This window comes from Buceros rhinoceros, unplaced genomic scaffold (assembly GCF_000710305.1).
Source record: "Buceros rhinoceros silvestris isolate BGI_N320 unplaced genomic scaffold, ASM71030v1 scaffold9324, whole genome shotgun sequence".
Lineage (NCBI taxonomy): Eukaryota > Metazoa > Chordata > Aves > Bucerotiformes > Bucerotidae > Buceros > Buceros rhinoceros.
Genome location: NW_010408809.1, coordinates 50663 through 77593, shown reverse-complemented (window position 1 = coordinate 77593; position 26931 = coordinate 50663). Strand labels below are relative to the sequence as shown.

Genomic DNA, 26931 nt, shown 5'->3' with positions numbered 1-26931 from the left:
GCTTGTAGGTAAATGCCAAGCTCCCTGTTGGCACACCTGACTACATGGCACCAGAAATGCTAACGGGGTTGAATGGGGATGGCAAAGCTTCTTATGGTGCAGAATGCGACTGGTGGTCCCTAGGAGTCATTGCCTATGAAATGATTTATGGAAAATCTCCGTTTGCTGAAGGGACTTCAGCAAAAACTTTCAATAACATCATGAACTTCCAGGTAGAGAGAACTCCCTCCATGTTTTGGGGTAAAAAGACTGTGACTAAAGACTGTGCCTTTACAGTTGAGAAAAGAAGCTTCTGGATGTCTCTTACTTTGTCATGTTCATGAAATTTTCTAAATATGGGCTTTATATTGCTCTTATGTTTCTGTATTGTAGATACCAAGTTATTTTTTGTTACAGATGTCTAAAAATAACTATCTGCAATGCATGAGTTGAAAAAGATTTAGCTGTCCATCTTAGGCAACTACAATTGCAGCGTTTGCATAATAATCTAGAAAAGGGATCGAAAGGTAAATTATGGCTTGATAAAGTTTCTGAATCTTTAAAATTTCTTTAAACGTTAAAGTTTCTGAATCTTTTTTTTAAAGTGTTCCTGGACAGTAGAGGCAAGGCTTGCTGTGAAGAGCTGCAGAAAGATGTGGTGATATTGAGTGTCTGCATGATTAAAGCATCATGTGAAATTTAGTGTAAATAAATTTAAACGAGTGCACATGAAGGGAAAAGTATCCCAGCTTTACCCCCTGGTGGGCTCGAGAGCAGGATCTTGATGTTATAATCTATGCAAGGTTAGTTCAGTTCTCAGTAACAGTCCAAAAAGCAGCACATAGAAGAGTAGGAGTTAGTAGGAAAGAAAAAGAAAAAAAGAAAGGAAAAAAAGCGTGATTGTGTAGCTGGGAGGAAGTGACCACAGAATGGTTGCCTCTTACCTCTGCTAATATAGGAATTGGGGCCACCAAATGAGAGTAGCCAGCAGTAACTATGTTATGAACCAAAAATGATACTTCATATAGCACATTCTCGTGCTGGGGAGCTCTTTGCCATAAGTTTGCGGCTACTGAGTGTTTATATGCGTTCAAGGAGTGACTAGAAAAATTCATAGAAGAATCCACTCCACTGAGATCTGGCAAATACACAGACATCATCCCTGGTTCTAAGCCGCAAGTCCTTGGAAGTTCGGGAGAATTTTCTGGGGAATTGTCTTGCTTTACTCTTCTGTTTGTATATGTCACTGGCCATTGTTCAGCGTAAGACGGTGATCGGGGAGTGCCGTTTGATCGGGAGTGGCCGCTCCTGCGTTCTAATCTGTACTGCGGTAAATGCATATAAAAGCCTATTTGGAAGAACTGCACAATACTTTTATTCGTATGCTATAAATATTTATCCTTTGTGCCTGACATATCTCAGCATAATGAAACTTAATCTTAGCGTTCTGGGACTGAGCAGAAATCCTTTTCTCTCTCATGCAGAGATTTCTGAAGTTCCCAGAGGATGTGAAAGTTAGTAGTGACTTTCTTGATCTGATCCAGAGCCTGCTTTGTGGGCAGAAGGAAAGGCTGGGTTATGAGGGACTCTGCTGCCATCCGTTTTTTTCTAAAATTGACTGGAATAATATCCGTAACTGTAAGTAGGATATTACTGTGTTTATAAACGATTCCTGTTTTTTCAGGCAAAGTGCAAATTTGTTCAATGTGAGTATTCAAATGTGTTTGATCTGAATAATTATTCATAGTGAAACAGGACTGTGTTCTGGAGCAGCTTAATTTGATTTTGGTTTTGGGATAAGAGATGTTAATATCTCTCAGGTGAAAATTGAGATGATGTTTAATACAATTTAATACACCTTTTAATAAAAAGGTGAGATGACGTTTAATACAATTCTATATGAATTTCTGATGCAGTTGCCATATTACTGCAAGTGTTAGACTGGAAAATCAAAATGGTCCTTTCTATGTCCTTCCTCAGATTAAAAGGCATCAGTATGTTCTTTCAGGCCTTTTCCACCTCAATTTGCTTAGTTTGGGCTTCATCTCATTATTTTTTGTTGTATCTTCAGCTTTCTGTCTTTCATTGCTTGTGAACCAGCTTCATTTAAAGTTGTTGGTGTTTTTTTAGCTCCTGTAGGTGATGTCAGCGGTCATGGGAGCGTTGGAGTTTTTCTTCAAAGTTAGCATGGCTAATATAGGTCTAATTTTCTTTTGTCAAAAATCTGTTGATTCCATTAGGAACATAATAAAACCAGAGAAACAAATAATTTTCTATGCAGAAAATTGTTTATAATACTATGGAAGCGATGGGATTTAGTATTAGGAAGGGCTGAGGCACCAGCTCCATGGCAAAAGCAAATATTTCTCAGATCATCAATGATCTGTGTATGAGTGCCTGTCTTGTGTTGGACAGTATTTGAAATTATTTGGACTGTGAGATTATCCGGGTAAGGAACATGTCTGCCTTATATTCTTTATCAAATATGCTGTAAGAGCAATGATTGTGCTCCATTTTCCATGATAAATTGCTAAGGCAGTGCTTCTGCTTTTGATGGCTATCTCAGCTCTTCAGCTGTCAGCTCCACAGAATGTTTACTCACTTTTCTGTTGATTCATTAATTTTGAACTTGTGGAGCTGCTGTTCTGTTAAATTCTATTGTTTCTGCCCTTTGAGAGCCATTGAGCCTTGAGTCTTTTTCATCATTTTAACGCACATTTCCCAGCCTTCAGCTCAGTCTGCCTTCTTTCCCCAGAGCCCTGCCTAAGCCACTGGTTTCATTTCTGAAATTTTTGTATTGCATTTGTATTATTTTATCTCAGATCTGGGAAAAAAAAGGCACGTGAGCATATGTTCTAGTGTTTCCTTGGCAATTGTCTGTCCAGTATTCACACAATTGCACAAGTTAATTTGCTGTTTCATGTGACAACGCTGATACTGATGGACAAGCTGGTAGGCAGCCTGATGTTATAATATTGTAGTTGTCATTTGGAATTTTAAAAATCCCATTTCTGTCTGCAGCTGGCCAGTGAATGCACCATTCCCTGTAATATCTGGACCTACCTACTGTGAAGATTCATGCAGTTTTGACCCCTGACTTCCTTGTTATGTCTCATACTTCATAAAACCCCACTGTAACTAGCACAAAACACAGCAGTCTTCTGGCTTTTAGTAGCAGATTCAATGTGTTACTCATGGCTTTGCTCTCTGCAGCCCTTCTCCATTTGCTGGTTTGTTCAGGGCAGCGTTGCTGTCACTCTATTCAGAACCCTTGTTGGTTTGACCCAGGCTATCTAAAAGCTAAAGGTTTCTTTCTTATCTTGACCTCCACTGATAGTGGTGTTTAACTGGCGTGGTGGCAGCCTGAGAAAATTAGGAGTCTAGTGAGTGCTGGAAGAGGTCATAGGATTAAGATTTAGATTAAAGAATCTCACTCCCTCAAGTTAATCTGGTCAAAGGTTTTAGGGGTTGAGTGTTGGACTCAGTGATCTTAAAGATCCTTTCCAACCTAAACGATTCTATGATTCTTAAATAAATTCTGTATCGGCACAGTCCGCTTTCCCTCTAGTCTATAAAAACAAAGATGTTATTTCTATTTCAGACTAAGAAAGTTAGGGAAAAATGATAGCCTTGCCTTGCAGGTAATTAAATTGTCATGCTGGGAGCTCCAGGATAACCACTCTTAATGCACCGATTTTGGTTAAGAATGTGTCATTACGGGGTTTTTCAGAGTTACATTTTATTGTTATGGTAGCCTATGAAACACTTGACTTTTCAGCAAACCCATTCCCAAAAGGTCGTTGCCTCTAAAAAAACTCCGAACTTCCTTGGGTTCAAGCAGCATGTGTCTGCAGAAGCAGCTCTTAAGTTACAGAAATAGAATTAAACCTGAGGTCAGGTTTAACTGAATCTGTTTCAACAGGGAATTTTCCCCTCTGTTTCAGCTAAATGATGGGGATTGGAAACTGGAAAGTTGATAATAGTTCTGTCTAGGTACTTGCTAAGTGTCTAAAATGAGAGGTCATCATCATCATGGCTTGGCTTCGCGAACGAAGATCTGGGAAGGGTTTTCCCCACGCTCACTGCAAGCAATGAGTACACCCTTTGGGCCTGTGTGGTGGACTTTTTAGGTGAGGCGCAGCATGTGCAGAACTGGCCCCACCCTTTACACCTGAGGTTCATCTGCCAGGGCCTGGCGAGCTTGGACGGTGACAGCGAAGTCCTCGGGTTGTAGGTTTGGTTAGAGTGTCCTTCTCTTAGATGATGGATGCCTTACAGGGCTAAACGAGCTCCATCTGCCCGGGTTTGGAGTCAGAGTTGTCCTTCTCCTAGGATGGCTGCCTGAAGGCTAGTGAGCCCATCCTGCCCGTCGACACACTGTGTCTGACCCTTCAGCTGAGACCTGTCTGGCCTGGGAGACCCCACCGATGGCACATGCCACCACCAGCACAGCTCTCAACCTCACAAGGGCACGCAAGCTCCTTCCCCACGGCAAGGGGGTGCCCGTGAAAGAGTCGCTGCTCTACCTCCGAACATCACAGACCTGGGCACGGGGCGGCCGGGGCCTGCCGAGAACGGGAGTCCTGGAGGGTGAAAATGAGAGGTAGAGAAAGGGGAAATGACATACTTGAGTTACTGGCCACAAGGTTGCATTCTGTGTAATTTGGAGGTTTTGTTAATCATCATTGTACTGACAGAACCAAAAATACGTTAATATTGTATAGATTGGTTAGAACTAGTATAATGCCTTTTTTTTTTAAAGTGGTCTTAGAGAAAATATCTTTAAATTGCGTTACCTGAACTTTGTATTTACTCTTTTCCTTCCGTAACCCTTTACTCAAATAGGCCTCTTAAAGCCTGAGGAAGAGCAGTGCCTAACCTACTTAAAAAGGTGTGTGCATGCCTTTCCTCAGAAAGCACGTATAGATCGCCTTGTAGGTCAAGAAAAGACACATTCTTATTCTTTAGAAATGTTCTGTATTTCCTTTAAATTTCTTATTTCAGTTAAGTCTCCCACTGTCCCAGGGGAAATGCAGTATCTCTTTTCTGAATTTGCATTAAAATATTTTGAAAGGATGGAAAGACCTGATTAAGGCAATGTTCCTTGGCCTAGTCATAAATACACACACCAGTGCAGAGGTTAAAAAAAAGAAAAAAAAAAAGCTTCTTTCCATAAAGACATTTTATCTAATCTTAATGCCAAACTGGTTAAGTACTGCAGTGTATGTGTGGTGGTTTTGGTTTTTTCTTTTTTCTTTTTTTTTTTTTTTAAACTTAGCAACCTACAACACCCCCTTTTCCTCTGAAAGTCATTCTTTGGAACAGATGGAAGAGGGTTACATCCTTCCACAAGTGGGGAGGTATCTAGGCAAGCAATTGGCTTTTTTAAAACATGCAGTTCTCTACAAGATACTTTAAATGGTAAACAGAACATGTACGTTCGTTTGTAACGTACCGGAGACAAAAAGAGGTCTTTATACCCAACCTGTTTGTACGAGAAGCATCACGTTTACTGTCTTCTTGAGTAATCGTTGTGCCTCCCTTTTGGGTGAGCCTGAAAAAAGTGCAAATTTTTCACCTTGTCAGGTGCGGTGGTGTGGTTTTAACATTTAGTTCTTGGAGGCTTATCTTGACCTCTGTTCTTCCCTGTAAAGAAGCAACTGATAAACACATAAATGTGTTTGCATTCACCAATCTTCATCTTGCTCTGAGAAGACTATAGTTGTGTGACAGTCCTCTGGTTTTAAGCAAGAAATAATAATTTTGCTGGAGATTATGTCACCATGTGACCTGCATTTGGGAACAAAATTGCTGGTCTGTTTGAGCTTGTCGTTACAAGACTACTTCGTTTATTCTGTAGAGATTTTGGACATGAGACAAAGGACTGCTTAGTCTTAGGAATAAAGGCTATGAAGAAGCTCCTGAATAATTAACAAAGTCAGACAGAGAGGATCGAGCTTTTCTTCCTTCTTAAAGATATTTCCTCTTACTCCTAAGTGAGTTTTTCCTCAGTGTCCTGAAACTTCTGAAGTTCTGCTTCCCATTTTCAGTCACTGTCGACAGTTCAGAACTCCTCAGCATCTAGACGTGTTTTTGCTGAATGACTGTTCTTTCCAAGTTTTCTTTTCAGTTGCTACTGTTTCTTGATACGAATATTATAACAAGGTTATACTGCAAGGTTGCAGAGTTTTCGAATTGTTGGTCATGGATTTTTCGTGAATGCAAAATGGAGGGCAAATGTTTTTTCATTATCTTTTAACCTAGTGGTCACAATTTCTCTTCTTGGTGCACATTGTTTGTTAAACGTTAGAGGAAACTGTTTACAGTGTTTCATCTTCATTCACATTGTTTATTAAACATTAGAGGAAACTGTTGTGTAAAACATTGGGCTGTTTAAACTAGTTTCCCACCAGCCCCAAAGGTTTGCTCTGCTTCGCATTCAGTTTTATCTTTTTGCATCAACTGTTCCCCTATCGAGTGCGTTTCATCTTTTGATGTGCATGCTGATCTTAGGCACACTGAAATTGTATTTTCTTTTGTGCGTGTGGTTTGACTGGGAATTCTTGTAGTTAGTAAGAGGAAAGACATTCTTTTTAATTGCAAGGGCTTGAAGATGACTGTTAAGACTGTTAAGATCTTCCTTGCTAATTTCTGGTGAGAAGGAAGGCACTAGATCTCTCTTTCAAAGATGAAGTTGTCTGTCAGACTCCGAGGAGTGTGTAAAAGGGTTGTTATACCATTATAACAAGGCAGTGATGTTGTTTCTTGCTACCTCTTTAAGAAAGATTCTAGACTTGCCCAGACGAGGTGAGTAGTTTGCTCTTTTCTCTATTACTTTACCTCATAGACAGTATCTGCCTTCCAAGACAATGTTAAACATCCCACAGCAACCCCTTCCTGTAAGAGGATGTGCAAAGTTCTTTCATCAGAGATCCTAAACTAAAAAATATTAATTCCTACATGTATCCTCCTCTGCTATGAATTAACTGTAACTTTGGGCTTACGTTAGCGCTAAAGGTTATATACTTACAAACTGTTTTCTGTTGCTTCTGTTTTTAATCATTAAGAGGACATGAAAGAGTAGCTGGACATTATCGTGACATGAAGTGAATTTAAAAAAAAGTACGGATCCTAATCAATCTGTATTCCAAAATTATGTTTACAGGACATAAATGTCAGCATTATATTGGATTAGAATTTATATTATAACCAATAAAATATTAGAAATCAATAAATTCATGATATTGACAGAAAATTTAAGTGTTCTAGAGGCAGCAAGTAAAACTGCTTGCTACAGAACCTATTTAATTTGTCTATTTTCTCCATTTATCTCATTGTAATGTACTTGGAGCTACTGTACGTGAGCAGCATCCTATCTGCTTCATGGAATTTCTCCTCACTTCCCTGCCTGGGAGCGCCATCGGAATGGCTCCTGGGGGAGCTGCTAACACAGCCTGCATGTGTAGTTGCGATTTGGCAGTTTCTACAGACAGGGTTTTTTCTTTTTTTTGGCTATTAATGCTGGTCTGGTGGGTAGTTTAAGCGTACATTTGCCTAGAGAACGAAGAGTTAAAAAACGGGTTGGAAAGGCTTTGGCAACCTAGAGGGAGCTCGCTAGCTCCAGCCTGCCTCACTCTGCCTGTGTCAGTCAGATAAGCATCAGCATCTGTCACCAGTGCAGGCAGGTAGGGTTAACCTCGGAGCAGAGCGAGGAGCGGGGAGCCTGCACTGCAGGGGTTGGAGTGTTTGTTCAGTTCTTCAGCCCTCGTCAGCCCTTCAGCTACAGGAGATCTATACTGGATCCATGGTAACGGTTTTAGCACGCTACCCTTCCATCAGCGTGCGACAACGGGCTGCGTTCTAGTTGCCGACTGAAGAGCTGTCTCTTTTATAGAGCAAAAAAAGAGATTAGTAGATTCGAGGAGATCTGCAGAGTGAGGACCCGAGCGATGAAATAAATAAATAAATACATCTCAGAAAACGTGATTTAATGAGGTAGGATTTGCACAGCAGGCTTTTGCATTCGTTCCTTTCACACATGTAGCCAAGCCAGCAGGTAGCTCGGGTGCTGCACATCATTGAGAAGAACTTGTCCTTTTGTTCTCTTGGTTAATTAAACTGAACGTGAGAATATCAGCTGAAATTAAACAGCTGCTTAACAAGTTAAGTGGTACCAATTTAGAAATTATGGTAGGAAATACATTGTAATTCTGGCTAATTTATACCTCCTCAGAGCTGACTGTGTCAGAGCCAGACTGCAGTGGTGTCCCGACAAGAGTTCCAGAGCTTTAAAGGGCTCTTTTTAGAGAAATTAAATCTTACTGGTATTTCTTCCCTTCCTAAAGACCAGTTAGCTTCTAGTAGCTGTAGTTCGTTAGAATCTTCCAGGAGAGGACCAGTTTGCTGTTGATTAGAAGCCCATACTGGGAATATTCTCAGTAGCATTAAAAGGTAGATATATCCCTTAGCTGACTAGCAAAGGATCAGGCTACGTTCTCATGTAGTGTCACTAATTGGATCGGTCGGAGACATTTTCTTTTTCTGGATAAATCAGAATCGAATTACTTTTAGCTATATTACAGTAATGATTTTCTTAGCCTGGTGCTTTGACTTATTCAGTGTATGTGTTTTAAAAGCAAACCTGAAAAAAAACCCAAGTCCAGACTCAACAATCTCAAATCCCCAACCTAAACCCCCATTTAATCAGTGTGGGAGACGTTCTGCCTGCAGAGTGGTAGCCATGTTGGTAGAGTAAGGGTTAATCTCTTGTTGCTGTAATACGATTTGAGAGCAGCAGCTCAGTCTGCTTGTGTTAGCAAGATTAAAAGCAGGAGCTGCAGTGCCATTGCAAGCACTGAATGAGTGGGGCCATTGCAGAGTGAACTGTAGCTGAATTTTGCCTTTTCTTCTTGCTTTTTTCACCAGCTCCTCCCCCCTTCGTTCCTACTCTCAAGTCCGATGATGACACCTCAAATTTTGATGAACCAGAGAAGAATTCGCGGGTTTTATCCTCTACGCGCCAGCTGAACCCAGCAGGCTTCTCTGGGGAAGATTTGCCGTTCGTGGGGTTTTCATTCATCAAGGCATTAGGGATCCTCAGATCAGAGTAAGTAGGAATTACTGCTAAGGTGGATAGGAGCATTGGGAAAACGCGAAGGTTTGTTTCCGTGAGGATGGTGTGTGCGTGTAAAAGCTTTTTAACTGGCCAGACTCTGCTTTAGGGAATCTGCCAGATTCTGGCTCTATCTGTTGCTGCTGTGGCTTGTCTATGTCCTACCGTTCTGTGATTATTTTGGGATGAGGGGAGCAAAGGGACTGGAAAGATTGATTCTAAAACAGTTATTGTTAAAATTGTTGTTCAAATACTTTGAATTAGTTGTTGCTGTAAACGAGGGAGCAGTAGGTGATTGCATTTCTGGTATTGCAGATACCTGAAAGAAGGAGGATACGGAGGAGTTCAGTGATGGAAAAGGGGGGGGTGTTTTTTATTTTATTGGGTCAGAGAGTGGGCACCAAGTGCTGGGGATGTGTTAGGCTGACTTGGTGATCCACAGAAATGGAGCTCCGCTAATCTGGGAATGTGCAGTGATGGGTCAGTGGACGAGAGAAGGAGCTTCATGGCAGCTGACTGTGTGCTGTTGGGTCAAGTTAAATACGAAGACCAGGCATTGCTGTATTGAGGGTTAAGCGACTGGAGATTCAGATGAAGTATGCAGGGTGTGTGCTTGTGGAGGGAGGTAAAGATGTGGTAGAATGGTTTTCAGTTGAAAGAAAACATGCTTTCCAAGAGAATGGAGTCGGAGAAAAAGAGGAATATAAATAGTACGGCATAAACCATTTGGTGTGGTGGGTGGTTAGTTTCTGATGACAGAGCTATTGAAAAAGTATTAGTACAGTACGCCAAGTTGGGAAGTCCTTACCTCAGTATCATGAGGCCTCTCAGGAATGCAACGGCGTTAGCTGGGTTAGTGACTCAGTGCACTAAGGCACTGTGTTTTCATGTCAACCCTCATTCATTGCTGCTAGTTAGTTCCCTTAAGGGACTTCCTCGTCAACCTGTCTTAATCAAGTTTTCTTTTTTTGTCATATTGGTTGTGATAGTTGCTCTGCGGTACGCGTGTAACCAAATCTGGTGATACTGTTGACATCTGTGATCTTGCCCACACCATGAATCAAGGTTATACGACCGTTATGCCAGTAATAAAACCGGAATCTTTGACTGTCCCTCCTCAGCCGAGTTGCTTCTATGACAAAAGAGTAAGGAAGGGAGAGGACGTAACAACCAGAAAAGTATTCTTTTGGTGAAATGATCTAATACTGTCGGCAGCATTAGAGAAATGAATTGTTACATCTGTAGCTACCTGGGGTTAAAATCTGTCTCGATTTAGGAATCACTTTGTGTTACCTTTTCTGCCTGGGGATCTGCAATCAATCTGTCAAGGCTACATGAGCATTCGTGTAACTGTCAGAAGAGGCTCAACAGTGGCCATAGGTGAAATGGTAAAAATGTATACGTAATCGGGGCCCAGGACTAGAACCGAAGAGGAGGGTGAGGTAAAGCCTCGGGAGCAGTGGTTTAACTGTGCTGGAGGCTGGAAAGCAATGTAGACATAGCAGATTGATTGATGTGCTTTCTTTGTGGAGCTAGTGCTGAAAATGCGAATCAAAGTTATTTCTGAATTTTGGTAATAGATGAGAAGGTTATAGCAAAAGAATAGAGATTAACGTGCTCTGGAGAAATTTTGAGCAAAGTAAAATTTCAGCTTGGTGTGGCCTGTTTCTTCCTGAGCTGGAACAGGAAGACATCATCTACTTAATTTTCCTCCAAATAATTTTAATATAAGTAGATCATAGTGGTTTCTTTTTTTGAATGAAATTTTGATAAATGCACTTTGATATTTTTAGCAGTGACTACTTGCATTTTGTTTTAAGAAGGTGATTTAAATATGGCAAAGAATATATGGAGACTTGAAAATACCTGTATTTAAATAATGCAGTGAGTCATTTATTCTCAGTATCACTGCAATACCAGCTCATAAAGATAACTTCTTACTTATAAAATATTGTGTGGTGTATGTTTTACTTGAGGAAATAAAGTACTGTTTCTGTCCACACCAGCCTGAATATCAAATTCTAGATGGGGAAGGGAACGGTAAATGCGGTGTAGGCTTCTCTGTTGTGAATCTTGGGATGGCTTCTCCGGAAGGTCTTAAGTCATCGAGTTTATCAGTCCAGAATTTTTCTTCTTGAAATCTTTCCTCAGAAAGTCTAAGCCTGTGGTTGCTAAGTGATGCAGATCTGTTTTCCTGTGTCTGCAGCATGACAGCTCTAATGCCTCTAGTGCTGCTCACCGTTAGGCCAGGCAGCTGCAGAGTGCCGTGAAAAAGGTCCTTGAAACTTTAATTGCTTTTAATTCGAGGGCTGCCGAGCTATGAAGTTTGGTCTTATACTCTTGCCCTTGTTCACTGGTCAGTAAGAAGCCATAGCTGAGCTAGGAATTTCAAAGACTTCAGAGAAAAGTCTTTGGAAAAAAAATGGAGAGAAGAAGGAGAAAAGAAGTTCTGTTTTCCATCCTCCTCTTTCTCCCAACCACTTAGGGTTCGAAGGGCTCTCCCAGTCACTTGGACCTGTTGCCAGAAATAACATGGTCGGTGTGTAGTTTAGAAGGGTCTGTTGAACTAAAATGTGGAAAGAATTTGTGACCCCGTAACAAATCTAAGATTTAACGCCTGACGATAGCGTGTCGTAGGAAGCAATCAGGAGAAATCAAGGGCATTGCTTATGTCATAGGTACTAGCGAAGTGTTTGTTAAATAAATGTCCTCTATGACTCTAAGAGCTGGGGTTGGGCAGCAGAGAAGAACCAGCTAACTCCTCCTCCCATCCTGGCCTCTGAATTCTTGATTTGGGGCAGAAATGCTTCTCTGAGTGCAAATCTGGCTGCTGGTTTGGCTGCGAGCGTGTGACTGGGACAAGATAACAGGCAACTGAGAGTTTAATTCCATTAAAAGCCAGCCTACCTTACTTCCTGTCCCTAACTGTGGCTGATCTCCAGGGCTTAGAACAAGGGAGAAAAACCCTCAGATGCCAGAAATACGCATCAAGTAGTGAAAGAAAATTGTTCTTGTCCTTTGCAGGTGACTAGCAGAGGTCCTAAGGCATAAGATACATACATTATAAATCACGGGCTAACCAAATACATCAAAATAAAAAATCTAATGACATATACCAAAATAACTAATAAAAAAAAAATTCCTAATTAAGAAAACAGTTTATGATGTACATTTTTGCCTGCCTCTGTCCTCTCTCAGACTGGAGTAAGGAGCTAAAGGGGCCTGATTACTTATGGTACAAAACAAGTTAATACAAGATCCTTGCTAGACCAGATCCTAGAGATACATTCACCGACACTGGGACTAGTACCTAATCTCAGTTGCTCATAGAGGATTTTTAAAAATTATCAGAATATAATAAATGTAATCCTAATAATCCTTGAATTATGGTCTCTGAGGCTTTGGTAGATGATCCAAATCTTTTCTGTAAGTTCCTAAGAACTTTTTTTTCTTAATTTTAAAATTTGATATGGATTTGTCATTGTCATTATGAAATACTGAGAGTTAAAAAGGGCCATTCCTCCAAGAAGGACTACTGATTTCTTCCAGCAGTTTGTTGGGTTCTGGTAAACTCTTTCACCAAAGATAGATGAAAGAGGAAGCACAGGATGAGCATACCAAAAATACGCTTTGCTTCAGCTAGCTCTATTCACAGATTGATGGTATCACTGTTTGGTTTTGGTTGGGTTTTTTTTAGGCCTGAGCAAGCATTTACGAGGGGGTGGAAAGTACAGATGAGTATAATGCTAAAAAGAATAGAGCATGAGGGACGGGGGATGAGATTATAGGAATGTTGTGTGGGGGCCAGGATTAGGACAGATGGTGTCAATCGGTGTGAGAAGGAAGCGGCACAGGTGAGCTGGGGGTTTATGAGAGCGGCATGAAAGGACAAAGGAAGGTATGATGCACAAGGGAGGTTAGGGTAAGAGTTTGATCCCCAGAATTATCTTATAGTTTATTCTATACTAATACTTTTTTCTTCTTCAGCTCAGCCATGTTAAGCCTGGAGGAGCTTTTATGCAACTCGCACCATTTCTGATAGTTCTGCTGGTTGAGGCTCTTGCTGATTGAGCTGTGAAATCGCTAGATAGTCAGCTTTAAGTTAACCTGGTTTTCAGTCGTGCAGGCAGGGCTTCTTTAGGAAGTGAATTGGCACAACTAGTGCTGTCAGCACTTGGTCCGATAGGCTTGGCTTTGGGTTTTTTTAATGTTACTGCAATTTTCTTGTTGGTGTATGCTGGTTCGCATTTGTTAATCTTTTTTTCACACTTGAGAGGAAACAGCAGAAACTGCTCTGTTGTGCTAAGAGAATTGATCCAGATGTAGCAGTTAATTAAATGAAGTATTCTAAGATGGTACGAACCTGAATAATAGTTTTGCATGATGGCTTTGGATGCTGGATTGTATGTGTTTAATTTCCGAGATGATGCTGACTGAGGAAAAGTGCCCCAGCAATGTGGGCATTTTCCACCTTGTCATGCTGTGTTGAGAGCTTATATCACCATGACAAGGCTTATTAGATTAGTCAGTATTCCATTTCTCTTGATTTCCTCTGTCTGCCCCCTTTATGGTACTTTGAAGGTTGATGGATGTTCATGAAGTTGTTCTAATACAATTTGTACACAGGAAAGAATTACTGGGAAAGGATGTCTCTTAAAAACTGCATGTCGAGTGCTCTGAAATCAGCTTCACTAGGGGATAAGATGTACTGCTTCCGTGGCAGAAATTCATCCTGTCGCCAGGACGTATCATTGTAAGGAATTTCTCCCTCCCTTTGGACAGGGATGAAGAGGAAAGATTGTAGTTCTGTTTGTAGCCTTCTTCCTTACAACGGTGACACCAACCCTGAGGAGCAGCTCCCTCTACAGACACCTAATGAAATTCTGACTGCGGTCAGCGTGTCTCCTGCGCCCTGTCCCGTCCCGTCCCGTCCCATCCCATCGCTCCTGGCTGGACGAGGGGTCTCTGCAGAGCTCTCTGCCTGACTCTGCCCTGTGACCTCCCGTGCTGCAGCACGTATGGATGCTTTCAGCTGGCTTGAGAGCAGAAACTTGTGAAATGCAAAATGGTGCCTGTAATATTAGGATCTGATTCTTTTAATAGCAAATTAATTAAATAAGCAAAAATCACAAATAAAATTAGGGAGGTGAAACAGAAGTAGAAAATAAAACCATGTCTGTGAGAACTGGTTAGAGTTTTCCTAGGTAATGTCTCAGATTTGAAAAGAATAAAAGTAAAAAGGTGATGGCCAATGTTGACACTGTATTTACCAAAAAAAATTGCTTTAGAGAGGATGCTTAAGCCTGTAAAGCTAAATTTTATTATAAAAAGATTTTCAGACTTGTCTCAGGACACATTTGCAGCTATTTACATATATTTGATTAACATTTTAAAGCAGATTCCTTAGTGTCTTTTTTAGTTAATGTGAGCTTTAATTTGTATTTTTAGACTGCTTTTCTCAACTATTCATTTTTAGCCTTGTTTGTACACCCAGCTGTTACGGGATTTAATATGCATCTTTCTCAGATGGGTGTCTTTTCTCTGTAGGAGTATAGACACGCTTTATAAATTGATTTTTAAATATGATAATCTGATGGATCGGATCGATCGGACCAGGACTGAAGGGAATGCTTTACAGAAGCATTCACTTTTCACATTTGTTTTTTATTAAGTCCTGAGCATATCTGTATTGTTGACTTGCAGGGTTCTTTCTTCGAAGTTTTTCCACATGAAGTTTCTGAACAAATTTAGTATTTGGCGTTTCAAGACAGAATTGGTGGATTTTGCTGTGTGTGTTTGCTAATATCAAGACACTGTTTCCTAATGACTGCTTAAGCTGGTGGTGCTGAAGATCTGTTTTGATACAGATATGTTACTGCAGCATTTTCATAAAAACCCGATTTTTGGTGACTATTTGGATTAAGGAGTAGATTTTTCTCAGCAAATGGTGGTGATGGAATCAAACTTTCCTTGGTGTTAGAAGAGCCTGTGCTGCTGTGTGTGGGTGTATGGCTATATGCAGAGAGCTGCTCAAAGCTCCTTTCTCTCCATGGGGAGAACTGGCTGCATACCAAACTGTGGCCAGGAGCAGCAGAAAGCAATGTGTGGGCAGACTGTATGATCTTTTATTAGCACCTTCACTGTACTGCTGGGTTCTCATCTACCAGTTAACACTGGTTCCATCATTACCTGCTTAAACATCTAGTTTGAATCATTTTATGCAAGGGAGAATGTGATTTTTAAAATTGTGTTTTGCTGCGTGTACTTAATTTTTTGGTTGCAAATTACATATTTGAGACTGCAAAGCACTAAAAATACGCTCCAAAACATTGAGTGCCTTCCTATCCTTCTCTAGAAGGAATTTAGACTAACAGAAATGGTGAACTTCTTAAATGTAGAGTCCCAGTTAGACAGAAAAGCTTAAGAACAGGTAAATATTTTCCCCAGGTTTCTGGAGTCAAATTGTTTTGAATAGTACAGTTAAATCCTGTCTCATGAAAAAATTACTTACAAGTGGGACTCTGAAGTCCTGCAGTGTGACTAATCATATTGATATTGATCGAGTTCGTAGAGATCGTATGAATTGGCTTAGGAAAGTTTCCTATTTTGAAATTCAATTTTGATTCATGGAAGGTAACGAAGGATATTAAATTCTTCTTCCTGTGGTGTAGATCATGACATGTTCAAGTTTTTTAGGGCTTTTGTACTTTGATAATTTAAAAACCTGTTTTTAAAATAAAGTACAAAATGAAAAGCAATTCTCTGAAAATTTGTCTTCTTTCCAAACGGTTACATTGACTTTATGCTTTGTTTTTGTTATGCTTACAAATCCATATAAGTTATGCAGCGTTGTTGCCGTGATTTATTGTTTTACACATTGTTTGGCATAGAAGTCACTGATAGGAAATACTAGTACTGTAACTAGAAGTACGCATCGCTTCTTTAATAGGGATATGCTGCTATCGGTTTTTATGGTATGTTTGATCTGAAATGATGGCCGCTAGTTTGTAACTGCTATTCCTTTCTCTTGTCCTGGAGTAAGCAAGTACCAAGTGACTTTACTGAGGCTGCGTTAAGTGCAGATTTTGGTACCTTTGGCCTACATTCATGTGCTGTTTGGCTTTGCTCTTTTAGATCTGTTTTTTCAACTGTGGATTCTCCCGCCAAGGTCAGCTCCATGGAAAAGAAACTTCTTCTCAAGAGCAAAGAACTCCAAGACGCCCAGGACAAGTGTCACAAGGTATTTATTTATGCGATTGGCCATCTCCATTGCTCCAGGAGTCTGCAACCACTGTATGTCCAGGGATCTGTCAGATGCTGCTGAACATCCAGACTCATGGTGGGCAAAGTGCTTTTCCTTCAGTGAGGTGGCTTCCTGTCCAGTACAAAGGGAGATGAATTTAGGCCATGCTGTTGCTGTAGATACTTTTATCTTAACAAGAAGCGGCTCTGGATTTTAAACAGTCCTTTTCTCAGCGTGACACAGACGACTGCTTCTTCCTGCAGGCCGTGCCTCTTCATCATACACACAGTTACAACGTACTGTTCTGAGGTTCTCTTCCTAACTCATCAGCTTCTACTTACATAACTGTTGTCACGTCACTGGTTACGGTGAACATCCTGTAACAGTTGCTGAGCTCCAGTAAAGGGAACCCGGTGGAGTCTTTTAAAACTTAACTGCTTGTTTGAGACTTTTATGAGAGTTCAATTACTTTCCTCTCTGCTCTGTTCTGGATTTGACCATTTGCTCCTGACAAGGAGATGGGGGGAAACCATCTTCTGGCCCAGCATGGATTTGGGATAAGGTTAAAGTGATCCATCTCTGCAAGTCAGGTGAAAAATGATTGTGTCTTCTTTGCTAACTGGGGTTCGAAGAATGACTGAATATGAACAAGCAGCTTGAATGAATGGGGTGACTTAGACTTACTACTTGTCCTTAAGAAGAACTGTGCATTCCTGGAGCAGAGACAATGGTATTGGAATTTAAACACCATTTGGAGAAACATAGCTAGAAGTCTCTTGGAGACAAATTCCTTACAAACAGAGCTCTGAAAGTAGCAGTTAACAAAGCTTTTGAAGCCCCCTTTATAACCTCTTGATATTTATTGCAGATGGAGCAGGAAATGACGCGGTTGCACCGGAGAGTGTCAGAGGTGGAGGCTGTACTTAGCCAAAAGGAGGTGGAACTGAAAGCCTCTGAGACCCAGCGATCCCTCCTGGAGCAGGACCTGGCCACCTATATCACAGAATGCAGTGTGAGCCCTTACACCAGTCCTTTCAGCAGTGAAGGCCTGAAATCTGGTGGTCTTTGCCTTTCTCTTCCATCATGGTTTCAGTGGGTACTTGATGGAGAGAAAATAATATGTGAGAGGCTATCTGTTGAACGTGGAGCCCTGAGTTGTTTGCAGAGGCTGGCTGGATAGTTGTATTCAAACTTTGTTTCATGGTTGTGTGCTTAGAACATGCAGGAATAACTACTGTCCTGGTCTTGCTGAAACTATTTGTTTGTCTTATTGGCTGTGCTAGAGCATGCTTGGGTTTGACTTCTTGCAGGTTTTATAGCCAAAAGAGGATGGGGCCTGTATCAGTACCTAGACAGAAATCTTCAAGGACAAATGAGAGGGTTAGGAACAGTGGTGTTGCCTCCCTCTGTGGTGTTCTGAGTTCAGACTGATCCAGTTCCCCAGTGTCACGTCAGGGATGGTGCTAGGATAGGTGCTATTTTTCAGGTAGAATATAAAAATGAGGCCTTAAAACCATGTCTTCAAAGACCATTTGGCATTTTTCATGGGAGCTGGAATGTCTGCCCAGTTGCCCTGGCGAGATTCCAGTGAGGATATTTTCACTCTAGTTAATAGTCTCTGTATTTTCAGTTGGATATAATATTCCATTTTCCCCTCTTGTAGCAGGAACAAAACTCCAGATGAGACTCTTTCAGAGAATTGAAAAGCATTTCTGATGGGTTGGTTTGTAGGGAAGCGTATCTTAAAACGGGGCTGAGTGATTTTCCTGTACCAAATGCTATTAGGTAAATAAATAAAACGCAGTTTGTACCTTTCGGTTGAAGAATAATACACACTTGATAGGAGGACCCTGTGGTCTGTCAAAATTTGCTGGTAAGGTACGTGGTGAGATATGGAAGCAGCTCTTTTGTTCTTTGTAGAAGTTTATTGATGATTAAAGGCTTTAACTCTCCTAACAGCAACAAGAAAAATGAATAGTCTTGTAAGTAATGTGAAGTTGAAGGATTGTATCTGTGTTGTGAATTAATAGTGCTAGATAAAATATAGATAAATGCTGTCAATAATGGATGCTTTTTGTGATCTCTCTTTGGTTTTGTGTCTGAAACTGATGTGAGGAAGCAAAGATTTGAACTGAGATTTAAGTCTAGTAAACAGTGTTTGTAAAATGGGCTGCTTCTATCCAGATAGAAGCAGCACTGGCCATGAATTTCTTTAGGGTTCCATCATTGGTGCCTCAAGTTTTTTTGATGCCTCACTGCAGTCAAGGAGGCATTTGTGTAGATAAGGGTCTTTATTATACAGCCATCTGAAAAACCAAAGACCGTGTATTGAACATTTTGCTTTCTGCAGAGCTTAAAGCGCAGCCTGGAGCAGGCACGGATGGAGGTGTCTCAGGAAGATGATAAGGCACTACAGCTACTTCATGATATCAGAGAGCAAAGCCGAAAACTGCAAGAGATCAAAGAACAGGTATACCTGCTTCTTCGGGGAGCAGCGTGGCTATCTACAAACAGGCCCTCTTGGCATATCCTGGCTCTGTTGCCAGGTGTAAATTCTATGTTGGTAGGCTGTGGTGACTCCAAATCTCTGTGTTTTCACATGGTTTCTTAAAACGGGAAGCAACAAAATTACCCTTCTCTGTATATTGCAAGTAAGCACAAACTCTAAATTTCAAATGTTCTTTTCCTAATCCTGAAAGTACTTTGTCTGTAAAACCAGCTTAGGAGGAAGTTGCAATGCTTTAGTAACATGCTGCGTTACAAATGAACTATCCATTTTCAATGGTCAAGCTATACAAATTTCACAACAAGTCAGTGAGTCTTCACCTGGGAGAGAACTGAGCTCACCTTAATTTTCTGTTGTGGTTGGGTTTTCTTTATTTCTTTCTTATCTGGCCATTTAAAATGCTTAATATTCTTTCAAAATAGAAATTGTGTTGCCTAATTGTTCTTTTCCTACTTTAGCCTATTTGCAAAGTAGATGTTCATAATTTTTTTCCATCAGAAGAATGTTGAAAAATCATTATTCCATACAGTTGTTCATGAGGAAAAAAGAGTAAAAATTAAATGAAAATATGGTGACAAATGTGGACATTTTTAGGATTTAAAATGATCTGCAAGACAGAACCCATTCAGTTTTATGAATTAATAGCAACACATTGTGTTGAGGTAAAGAAATTGAAATTTGCTATGGCATACCAACAATTCTTTGCAATTATCTGTTGTTTTTCATCTTCAAAGCACTTTACAAACATTAACTGACTAATTTCATGGTGTTTGAGACAAGGAAGCCCAGAAACCTTGGTAATAATTCTCCAGACATGAGCAGCTCTTATGTAAAAAGTAATGAAATGCAAAACCAACCCTCTGGATGTAGCAGGCCTCCGTAGACTTCCTCAGCGTTCTTCTGGATGGTCCTTTTATGTAATACAAGGGATCTAGAGCTCATGACTCTGTGTTCTGGTGCTTTGTTAGCAAAGTTATTTAAAATATTGAAATGTGGATCGTTTTTGGTGATGATAAGTATCAGTAGGTTCTTAGGCAGTACAGACGCATGTAACAGGAAAAATAATGCAAGTAATTTTTAATCAAATATTTTGCTCTAGAATCTTAATTTAGCTTGTGGAGGTTCACAATGATGTAAGAATGCTGCTTAGGTCAACAAACGAATCTGTAATATCCTGCAGACTTGTGTGTCTGCGGTGGTCTTCTGAGCTCTCTGAAACCCGCGCGCAAGAACACCGCAACAAAACAGGGAGAGATGTTCTTGCTGACTCATACCAAGTGGATCTTAGCCATGGCAGACAGGGATCATTATTTCTAAGTCAGAGGGGACTGGGAGGTGAGATGGACAGTTTGCTGTTGAAAACCTTAGACTTGAGAAGAACAAGTGAAATTAACAGCAAATCAGAATCTTCAAAACCCAGTAATTAGGCATTTGGTATTTCCAGGGCAAGACTGTAGGTTCAGCTTAACCCCAGGTACTTGAACAGAAGAGCGTTGGTTTGTGTGGTTTGTTTTGCTTTGTATGGGGTGTGTGTTTGGTTTTTGTTTCGTTTTGTTTTAACTAGACCTGTGTTCTGGTCATTACTTGGTGAAGACCCATGTGAATGGGTGAACTTGCAACAACTCAGAATCTCTATTTTTCGAAAGAACCGCTCATTTGTATGTAGCTGCCCTGGTGTGATTGCTTCAGGTATATGCTCTGACCTTTGCCTGTTGTTAATATGCTCTTAGGTACATCTTGATAATTTTTAAACTATGACCAATGCATATGCAAGAGGTATTTTTCAGTGTCACCTTGAGTGATGTGGCCTGTTCCTCTGATCTGACCACGAGATTTATTCAAAGATAATCTTGCAAATGTGAAGAAACAAGAAAAACTGAAATATCACTAATTATCTCCTCTTCTTCCTTCTTTTCTCCCTCCCCATTCTCCTCCCTTCCCAAACACTCATTTTCACAGAGGCAACCATAGTCATACCTGTAATTCCAGGTATGACTTTTGCTGATACAAAAGCCAAATATTTTAGGAATATTTTTATGATCTCTGAGCAGAATGTGTGTTTTTTCAGCCCATTCTGCCTTTTTTATTCACAAATATATTTGTATGAAATGAATATTCGAGTTAACGCCTGCTCACTTATTATAAAAAGGCTCTAACTCTTTCCAGCAAGAAAACAAGATCATCCATAGAGAGACTAACTGGAAGGAGTAGGTTCCCTGTCTGCCTTATGAACTCGAGAACCAATGTGGGTGATGCAAACCAAAAGCCCTGCTGCCCTGCTCCCTGTAAGGGATAGTAAAGCAATCTGTTGGCGGCCCAGCAGCTCTGAAGCTCTGCAGAAGCTCGGCATGTTGCTAGAGAACCTCAGCCTGTGTTAGGGTCAGTGTTCATGCAGTCGCTGTCTAACCAAAGGCAGCTGGCAGTCTGGGAGGAGGGATGACAAACCCGATTTTGTCATGAGACAGTTACTCTTGAATATGGGGGTAGTCAGGCGTATTGTGAGATATTAATATGGGAAGAAAGTTAAGACTCCCCCACTGTCAGTCCTTCACACTTTTTTTTCTAGCTCTTGATATGCTTATTTTCTTCTACTTCTCAGCTTCATAAAAAAATATTTCAGTTTTGGTTTTGTTTGTTTTGTTTAGAGTAATTTTATAAAATGTATACTTACAGAACTTAAAGCGCTAAATAAAGATAATTCAATTCTTTTTTTCCAGTGAAGATGAGAGAAGCAATCTCACGAGCTAGTCTGAGTTTGAGAACCCAGCCTCATTGAGACAGTCAGTTCAGATGTTCTTTGTTCTCCCACCTTCCCCATCCAAACAGCCTATTTCGTAGTGTCCTGCATGGGGAATAATTATTTCTGCCTATATATGTCTTCTAAGGGCAATGTGATCTTTAGACAGTTTTTCTGAGTTAGTATTTGGTTTTAGGTTGTCTCCCATAGAATATGATCCTTTTTAACTCTGTCAAGACAAAAATAGCTGTGCCAGCTAGAAGCCACAGTATGCTACCCCTCTGCTCCTCCTTCTTTCCTTTTACCCAAGCTGTGCAGATCTGTGCTAATTGTCATGTTATCAGCCTGAGAAAATATATCTTGAGGGAGCATCTGGGCATTTAGTAGAGACATCAACTCAAAGGCACATTTCTGTTTCAGAAATCAGGAATGTAAGTAATTTTTATCATTTGTATGTAGATGTGTGTGTGTGTTTCTGCAGTGAAGCCACTCTCAAAAAGTCAGTGTTTTGACTTTGAGGTATTGTCTTGAAAATGGCAAGACTCAAACCAGAACACCATGGATATGTTATTTTATTTGGCTCTTACTGCTTTACTTTGTACTATACTCTTAAATGCGCCTCTTGCCTACAATCAGTGTTCTGGGATCTGCTGCTCCAAGTTCGTCCCCTGTTGCCTCTCAAATGTAATGCCTTCTCCTTCCCTTCCACCACAACTACAGGAATATCAAGCTCAAGTAGAAGAAATGAGGTTGATGATGAACCAATTAGAAGAGGATCTTATTTCAGCTCGCAGGCGTAGCGATCTTTATGAATCGGAGTTGAGAGAGTCCCGGCTGGCAGCTGAAGAATTCAAACGTAAAGCTACTGAATGTCACAACAAATTGCAAAAGGTAGTTTAGGCGTTGTGGGAGAGGGGGCTGATGCTTGCTTGGGTTTCTAGTGTGTTTTATACACACACACACACACACACACACATTTATACTTTGTGTAATTGCTTGTGTTTAAATTGCATGAGTTGGTGACTGGATAGAAGACCAGTGTACTACAACTGTTCCTGAGGCTTTTATATATTTTATATTTAAGTTACAGGTTAAAGATCAAGGGAAAAATGAAGCGGGAGAGTTGTATTCCAAACTGGAGAAGGTATGCTGCTTCAGTGTCTTAGAGTTTGCTTCCTGGGTCTGTCACATTACGCACAGAAACCAGGGGGTCCTTGGTTAGTCAGTGGCATGAGGGCTCACATTCCTCCCTATTTTATTTTAATTTTATAAAAATCTTTTTCTTGGTATGATTCACTGTTCTTTCTGATTTGATCTAAGGCTGTGTCTGGAAATCCTGTTCTTAGTAGGCTGGGTTCAAAAGCCAGGCAAAGACAGGCCAGTATGTGTAATCTGAGATGGGAGTTAGTGAGACATAAGGGTTTCCATTATGAATAAAGAATAGCAAATGAAAAATAAAAAGAATTCTGAGTATTCTCACATTGAACAATCTGCTTGGTGACCAAAATATGAAATCAACCAGAAGTAAAATGTGAGTAGATTCACCAAGGAGCATTTTGGTGTGTTGGAATTTATAGGGAGAAACAAAGATTTTTTTTGTGAAGTGAATTAAGAAAAAAAAGTTTAAGTAGAGAGCATTTTTTCCTTTTGGTTTTACAACCCTTTCCCCCTTTCCCATCTTTTTATATCACTGTAGATCAATACAGAGCAGCAGGCCAAAATCCAGGAGCTGCAGGAAAAGCTGACAAAGGTAATGTCTAGCTGGTGAAAGTGAATTTTCCACAAGATTTTCCAGTAAAACCTTAATGCAGAGGAGGGATGCACTTTGTTTTACCCTAAAAAACAGAATTAGTCATAGCATGGAGGATGATAAGGAAAAGGGGGAGGGAACTGGTATCTGAAATCATTGGTGTTCTCACTATGCTTTCGGCTCTTGAGACATGTCAACAGTGTTTATTTTTACAAATGAAGCTGAGTCAGAACTGGAGTAGTGTAGAGAAATTCTAATTTAAAAGGCCAGTTTGGGTATGCCGTATGCAGTACGCTGGTCCCTCGCTTGTGAAGGCAGGAATCTGATGGTTTTGGCTCACTAAAATACATGTTGGACTTGGTTTAGCCTCCCAGTATATTCTGGTTTAATTGCAAAATTACTTTCCATTTCAGTTATTCATGGTAGAGATGTTGAGTGATAAGAATTCATAGCAGAATGAAGATACCTGAAAGCAGTATCTAATACCTAACGTTCGCAGCTGTGGTCAGCCTTCACTTAAGAAGGTGCTGTGAGAACAGTAGAGGAACTTCTCTTACTGGGATCATTGAGCAGAAAAGAAACAGGTTGTCATAACAGGCCACTGAGAGAGCTTTTCAAACTTGGCACCTGCTGAGAGAAGACTGTTTCAAGGGTTAGTGTTTGAGAATATGAATAGCAGGACAGAACTAAGCTAACAGTTCAAAACAGTCATGCTCTGATTCCCCCTCCCCTTTTCTCCTTTCATTAATTCTAAGGAATTATGTGTAGGCCAACAGGTTATTGTCCTAGTGTTTTAGTAAGAGTATTTTGTGAGTGTTCTCCAGGAAACTGAGCTAAATTTGAGGGTAGACTTTACTGTCTGTAAATGGAGATGTTAGTTTGAGTTTTAGCATGTGATGGTAGGTTGTCTCAATTTCAGACTGCTATGCCAGAGCTCTGTAGCAATTGTATTCAGAACGTTGACCATCTCAAGATGATGAACTTGTCATGTACCGAGGTTTTTTTTGTGTTTGTGTTTTTTCTATTAATACTTTTTTTCCCCCCTTTGGAAATTTAGGCTGTGAAAGCTAGCTCAGAGGCAACCGAACTTCTTCAGAATATCCGTCAAGCAAAGGAGAGAGCTGAGAAGGAGTTAGAGAAACTGCAGAATCGGGAAGATTCTAACGAAAGCATGAAGAAGAAATTGCTTGAAGCAGAGGTGAGTAAGGAATGTCTATCTACAGTACCTTAGTTATGGGATGTATTCCAGTTGAGGAACCCTCATCTGGATGACTGTGACCAGCGTGTGTTCCTGTAAAAGTGATGTTAGACATTAATCCATTTTAAATAAAAAAGCATATATTTCTTTGAAGAGAACCAAGAGGCTGTTTATTTTCAGTGAGGAGTCAATAAGGACATGTGGTTAGCACAAGGGATTTGAGGCATGATGAGGATTTCAAATAGAAAAGACAACCATACGTTAACAGCTTCAGCTGACTTTTTCTAGAAACTACCCATTGCTGGGTGATAACGTGGAGTTGGTTAGTCTAAATGGCAGCTGTTAATTACTCTGCAGGAACGGCGCCATTCTCTGGAGAATCAAGTGAAGAGACTGGAGACCGTAGAACGAAGAGAAAACCGTCTAAAGGAAGATATTCAAACTAAATCTCAACAGATTCAACAGATGGCGGAAAAAATTCTGGTGAGCAGAGGTGAAAGTGAAAGATAAAGCATTAAGAGTTTGTAAGAAAGGGGTAGGAAAGGACCAGAAGACATAGAATTACATTGAATGAGGTGGAATTTGTGGAATAAAGGGATTTGTTTCTTGTACCAGCCACACTGGAAAAAAGTCAAGCACTCAAATTCTGTTTGCATCTTTAATTTCAAACTCACTCCTGTACCTTTAGTCTTAATACTTACTTAAAATTCTAGATGTCTCAGAGGGAGCACTTTTAAGTCAACTCAGTAATATTTAAATTAGTGACCTAACAATTATTTCAGAAGTAAAACATTCTCAGGACAGGATACTGCAACAATAAAAACATAGATATCTAGCTTTTAAACTAAATTGCAAAGGAATTTAGAGGTCACATCTACTTGAAATGCTTACATTTAAGAGTGGAGAGAAATTAGTCATCTAAACTGTTTGTCTCCAAAGATAATGTTTGTCAGGGATCCATTTTCACCCACATACCTTCCCTGTTGGCAATTTCTTGTTTCTCTCCTTGGAAAACCTATAAAATCTTTGTAGTGGGTTGGTATGTCATTCTACAGGGACCCAAGCAGAGGGTGTTTCTAATACTTTTACTTCCCTGGGACAGGAAGCATAATTTTATGGTGGAATAATTAAATTAATTTTGTGTTTCTCATGAGATCTCTTTCTGTGTTGCTAATATGACAAGGAAAAAAGATTATATTTTACTGGTAGCAGTCCTGAGCATAGACGTGCCTGAGGAAGGCCAAATGGAAATAGATAAAAAAGCCTATTTGGAGTCAAGAGATGACCCATACTTGTTCTGGGTAACAGCAGCATGTGTAGACTCGAGCAGCAGAACTCCTGAGCGCACTCCAGAAAAGGTAGACTCAGTTCTTTAGTAGTGCTGTTCCTTTCAAATTGTTTTGATAACATGAGCGCATGGTAAGCGGGAGACTATGGTTTTGCTGGGCACGGAGCCAAGTGTGTGTTTAGAAATACTGTAAAACTTTGAATTGTTTCATAAGCCTCTTGTGTATATTTGGGGATTGTTCCTTGGTTTTGATTACGTTCTCTGTGGAGGAAAAGCTGGAAGAGAATGCAGAAATATCGACTAATTGTTTTACACCATGGGATATGTTTAGCTCTTCTTATAGATAGTTTCCATGGAGTTCTGACAGAATGTTGGAGAGACACAAAAGTGTTTTATAAAAAAGTCAAACAGGCGTTGAAGAAATAATCCTACAGAGTCTTTCCTAGGCCCTTGCAACTCTGGTCTGGGAGCACAGGGTAATAGTCTTCTTTTTTTCTCTACTTTTACCCTGTCCGTTTCCTCCAGTTGATCTCTTCAAACACTTTTGGCTTTTCCTGGTATAGAAAGTACAGAAAGGTAGGAAGGGAGCTGAAGACACAGAATTGCATAGGATAAGATGGACATTGTTGAATGGTTTCACCTACAGCTGTCTAGCAGTACCTGAGAAGTACCTGCTGATCTGCCTGTCAAGAACTGATTAAGAAGTAAGAAACAAGTTACAGATATTTATTACTTCTTGAAAGTGTAGGTCACTGCTGTGGTGCTAATAACAAAGTTAGTGCTGCGCGGAGAATAGGAAGTGAGAACTGGAATGGTAAGAGATTACCTTTTTAAGCCCACACGGGCTGTTAAGTGCCGCTGCAGAAACTGGTGAAGCTTCTGCTACAATATGAGCAGTCTGATGCTGGGAACTTTGAAGCTGCTGCTGATCTGGTTGTCTGATTCTCTGCCAGGACCTGAAACGTGTGGGCTTCTGGGGGAGGTGAGTTGTCCCTCTTGTTGCTGGGAGACATATTTCAATTGCAAAAAGCAGCATTCTCCGTTCCTTGCTGAAGTGTTGGGTACTAGGCACTGGAGATGACCTACTTTTGGTGAACCTCCTCTTTGATTCTCACTTC

General features: G+C 40.4%; 1 protein-coding gene across 2 annotated transcripts in view; it reads left to right on the top strand.

Moving 5' to 3' along the window:
- CIT (citron rho-interacting serine/threonine kinase) overlaps positions 1–26931 on the top strand; it is a 70417-nt gene that overhangs the window by 6586 nt on the left and 36900 nt on the right. The window contains exons 7-17 of one of the 2 annotated variants that reach the window (XM_010134990.1): positions 9–212; positions 1464–1617; positions 8905–9085; positions 16226–16331; positions 17203–17346; positions 18685–18804; positions 22298–22468; positions 22668–22721; positions 23274–23327; positions 24385–24525; positions 24883–25008. In XM_010134990.1, coding sequence (XP_010133292.1) covers positions 9–212; positions 1464–1617; positions 8905–9085; positions 16226–16331; positions 17203–17346; positions 18685–18804; positions 22298–22468; positions 22668–22721; positions 23274–23327; positions 24385–24525; positions 24883–25008 — 1455 coding nt within the window. The remainder of the gene's footprint in view (positions 1–8; positions 213–1463; positions 1618–8904; positions 9086–16225; positions 16332–17202; positions 17347–18684; positions 18805–22297; positions 22469–22667; positions 22722–23273; positions 23328–24384; positions 24526–24882; positions 25009–26931) is intronic. The other variant, XM_010134992.1, reaches the window with a different exon arrangement.